A 4,872-nucleotide genomic window follows, 5' to 3' on the forward strand; every position below is an offset into this window, starting at 1 on the left:
ATATCGTAATTCGTAGCATAGGATTATCCTAAAAAAAAAAGTTCAAAAGGAGGTAGAATCGGCTCACTAAAGGGTCTACAAAGCGTAAAACCCCAACAATGTACATGTTCATCTAAGCCAAAATCACCCACCAAAAGTACATAATTACGAAAAGTGATTGAATGGTACAAAAGTATAAATAACAAAACACAAGAGGGAGAAAGTGAAATAAAAAAAAATCTTAATTAACCAAAAACAATTGAGAGCGTGTGTGGTGTGTTACTATTAGTATTCTCCCAAAAGCATTTAATGTCGCCATAACTTTAGGTGCCTCCTTTTATTGAATTCTCCTCCCACTCCTCCACAACTCCTTTCAATAAATAACCCCAACCCAACATTAAATGTCTTCAATTAATCAAAATTTTTTAAACCATTAATGCAAATTATAATTCATTTTGGAATTCAAAAAATATTAAATAATATTTAATAACTAGAAACCATTTTTCCTTTAATAATATAAAAAAAAAATTTGCTTGCCATTTTATTTGAATGGAAGGGGCTATATTTACTATTATATATAGGCTCTATTCAATCTCAAAAGGATTTCATTTCTCTCTCTCTCCTCACTCTCTCTCTCTCTCTCTCTCTCTCGCAACAGGAAGAGGAAAATTTTGAAGGAGCCTCTCAAAAAATGGCTGCTGACGTGAGCTCTCTGGTTCGGGTTCTGAGCGGCTACAAGGACGATCAACGTGGGTCAACGACGATGGGTAATGATTCTACCGCCGAGAGATCAACGGCTCTGATTACTCGTGACTTGCTTGGTGGGTCCTCGTCTTCTTCTTCTTCTTCCAAGCTCGTCAGCGATGCCCAGGAATTGGACCTCGATTTGCAGGTCCCCAGCGGCTGGGAAAAGCGCTTGGACTTGAAGGTTGGTTGATTTTCTCATCTGGGTCTGTTTGTTTCTCGGGAATTTGTTCTGCTATATCCTTAATTTGCCCAGAAAATAAAATAATAAAAAAAGATTAAATCTGTACCTTATTGTTTTTGACGAATTTTTTCTTTAATCTGTACAATTAATAAGATTTTGCTTTTTGGCTTTTTGAACTTTTGGGTTTCAATATAGCTTTAAGTTCATGTAATCTGTACAATTAATAAGATTTTGCTTTTTGGCTTTTTGGCTTTTTGAACTTTTGGGTTTCAATATAGCTTTAAGTTCATGACTTTTCAATTTTCATGTTTCTTTCTATTTGTCCCTTGAGTTTCTTCTGTAATCAAATATAGTTGTTCAATATATATTCTTTTTTGGGATATTATTAAGAAAGGATCCATTGAACAGTCTTTGCTTACGTGCACAACATTAATTTATTCATTTGAAAAAAAAAAAATCAGTACTAAACATTGGAAATAGTATTTAATAGCACTATTATTAGGAGACTGGCAAATTTGACCCAATAAATTAGTTTAATGTTAATCTTCAATGCTCTCTCAGACTTCTAGACCCACAGTACATTCTTTAGAGTTTGTCCTTATTTCATACATTTGATTAACCATTAATCATATTAATTAAATACCTTGATTTGTTTATTCAATTCATTTTGCTACATAATACACATAATATTGTAGTAACATTTTTTTTATTTCGCAGTCAGGAAAAGTGTACCTTCAAAGATGCAGTGGCACAAATTCTTATTCTGACCATAATAAGCACCACCAAACCAATTCAACAGTGCCAAAGCTCCAAGACCTAAACTTCCCTGCCTCACAATCATCAAAAATGCCATTGAACCTTTTTGATGACACTAGTCTAGAATTGAAACTAGTCTCACACTCTTCATCACCACCCTCAACCTCACCAAACTACCAAAGTGTGTGCACCCTAGACAAGGTAAAATCCGCCCTCGAGAGGGCGGAAAAGGAGCCCGCGGCAAAGAGGCGCTCCCCGTCAACGACAACGCTTTGGAAGTCGTCGCCATCGCCATCCTACTCCTCGTCGTCGTCATCGATGAAGGAAGCGCAAGAGGAAGAGTATCATGATGAGAAAGTGTTCTCATCCCCATTTGCCGCCGGCTGCCCTGGCTGCTTATCTTATGTGTTGATAATGAAGAACAACCCAAAATGCCCAAGGTGCAACTCTGTTATTCCATTGCCCTTGATGAAGAAACCTCGGATTGACCTCAACATGACAATTTGAAGGGAATGAAGAGAATAATTTAGAATTTTACTTTTAATGCTTGATATAATTTTTGTATATGATAGATGATAATCAAAGGAGATGTGTTTCTTAAGGGGGGAAAAATAGATTTCTTAGTGATAGAAGAGCATATGTACATTTTTTAAGTGAAAAAAAAAGGAGGGCTTTATGATTTTCATTACTCTTTTCAAGCATAATTGATGGAAGTTTCATGCTTTATTGGTCCTTCCTACTTATTTTGATTTGTAATATTGTAAGATCAGCAGTTGGTATGTCCATGATCAGACAGTGAAATACACAATTAGAAGTTTTAGGTCATGATTGATTATGATGATATTCCTTGGTTATTGGTCTCAGTTTGAAGAAAAATCCAATTAATGACTTTTTTATTTCCCTTATGGTTTAATTGGTACTTATGGTTGGAATTCTAGTACTACTTTTGGTCATTCCCTTTAAAACACTTCAAGAATAGCTCACTGAAAAATACTCTCAAAGTAAAGCCTTTAAATTGCTTTTGGTGCAGATTTAAACAGAACTTCACTTTAAGGAAAACTTAGAGAAAAAAGTCATTCCTTGTCAGCTCAAAGGTAGGCATAAAAAATTTCATAGTAAATTGAAAAGAATTGTGTATGACTGATCAGTAGGAATAAATTCTTATGAAAAAGAACTTTTTGATGAGCCTCAAATTAAACCGTATCCCATGATCTCCTAGATTTTTATTTTTTGACGGCATACATTGTATTTTTTTTTTCTTATTTCCTCTTTTGGCATTTTCTCAAGCATTTATAGACACATTCAATTTCAAAACCAAAACCCACTTAATTCCATTTGACTCATTAAGGCATTTCACAATATCTAATCCGAATTTCAATAAATTGATAGATTTTTAGGGGATTCTCAATAATTTCCAAAAGCAATTACTTTCCAGAAACAGAAAAGATGATTCAACAAAAAAAAAAAAAAAATGATAAAACACGTTTTTCATATCACATGCCCAAAGGAGAAAGGATAGGACGATTAGGATTAGGGCAGTATAGCGAAAGGCCAACACACACACACACACACAAGGATAACACTTTTTTTTTTTCTTTACATTCTAGTTGGCCTTTAACTTTTTATTTTAAAAAATATATTTATACAAGGACTTGTTTACAGTCCCCCAGTTGAATAGAATTAATTGTACAGAAATAATAAAAAATAAATCAATATGAAAAGCTTAAGAAAGTATATAGGTTAACTTTTAGTTATAGAAATTAATAGATCATAACTTGTCAAGTTATAGTTCATAACCAGATAAGTTATGGACAAACTTATCAAGTTATGGTTCATAGCCGGACAAGTTATGGACAAAAATAGACAATAACTTGTCAAGTTATGGTTAATAATCAGATAAGTTATGAACAAAAACAGTAATTTAGCCTATTTATTAATTTATGTAAACTATTAGCCTATTAATTTTAATTTATCTCAAGTCTTGACATATTTCTCTCTTTCTCCCTTAATTGTAAACCTACTATAGCGGCCCTTCATAGCATTTGTGTTGGGCATACTTGGATCCTAAGCAACAAACTCGAGAAAACAATTATCAAAATTTAAGGACAAGGCAAAGCAATTCATGTTAGGTGACAATTATGTATGGTGCGCATTTACATCACAATAAATATAGCTTCTCCTTCCTTGTTATCTGTGATTATTCGGCTATATATATCCTTTGCAGATTCTGACCCAACTGAAACAAAAAAGGAAACAAATTAAAAGATAAGGTAACCAAAAATATAGATTAATGGAACATTTGAAAAAGAGGCATTTTCATGCAAAATAAAGGAAACCCAATTAATCTTTGAATGTAATCTTTATCCGGGACTTTTGGATTTTTTTTTTTTAGCGTTTTGATAAAATGTCTCATTTTATATGCCTTAAGTCACATGTAGGGCACGTACTGGTTTTTGTCCATCTCTAGGGTCTTTTTGGTATGGATTATAAAATGAGGGATAGTGATGTAAAAAAAAAAAAAAAAATATGGTTGTGTCCTATAAATGTTTGAAAAGAGCATTCAACTACAATTTGTCAAACTGATGTGCTTAATGGTTTCTGCATGGAGCTAATTATGGCCATTTACTAGACCAATTCATTAATATACCTAACGGCCATTAAATGAGAATTAAATATTATCATAGTCTTTAAAGTTTCGCCTACCTACCTTCTTATATGAGTTTAATGTTTCCTTCTTTCTTCTTGACTGTACATATATAATCTTACGTATATATGTATGTATGCATATATATGTGTATGTAGAAAAAATCATTTCCTCAACAAAAATATTTTCTCTGAATAATTTAAAATTTTCTCGGGCTTATAAATTAATTTAATGTAATTGTATCCAACCGCATTTTTAAAACTAGCAGTTGGCAATTACATAACATAAACTTTTCTAGAAATTTTTTTTTTCGATAGAACAATTTTTTCCTAGGATTGCACTACAACTTCTGAAACCGAGGAATCTTGTAACTAAAGAATTGATTAATGACATAAATTTTCTTTTTTTGCTTTTTGTAGAAGGGATCCTACAAATATATCTGAATACTTTACTCGTTGTAATCTTGTGCTCATTGTGTGTGTGTGTGTGTATATATATATATATATTTAATGGTTTAACGAATTTACTTTAATATTTATGGATCAATGAGTATAATTGTTTTAAT

The 4,872-nt window shown here is 32.4% G+C and overlaps 1 protein-coding gene across 1 annotated transcript; it reads left to right on the forward strand.

The window, feature by feature from the left end:
- Positions 1–611: 611 nt before the first annotated feature.
- Positions 612–2,504, forward strand: LOC21399288 (putative protein TPRXL). Its single transcript, XM_010094721.2, has 2 exons — positions 612–907; positions 1,625–2,504. The coding sequence occupies exons 1-2, from the start codon at positions 671–673 to the stop codon at positions 2,168–2,170; spliced, it is 783 nt and encodes a 260-aa protein (XP_010093023.1). The 5' UTR covers positions 612–670; the 3' UTR covers positions 2,171–2,504.
- The last annotated feature ends 2,368 nt before the right edge of the window (positions 2,505–4,872 follow it).

This window comes from Morus notabilis, unplaced genomic scaffold (assembly GCF_000414095.1).
Source record: "Morus notabilis unplaced genomic scaffold, ASM41409v2 Scaffold1154, whole genome shotgun sequence".
Classification (NCBI taxonomy): domain Eukaryota; kingdom Viridiplantae; phylum Streptophyta; class Magnoliopsida; order Rosales; family Moraceae; genus Morus; species Morus notabilis.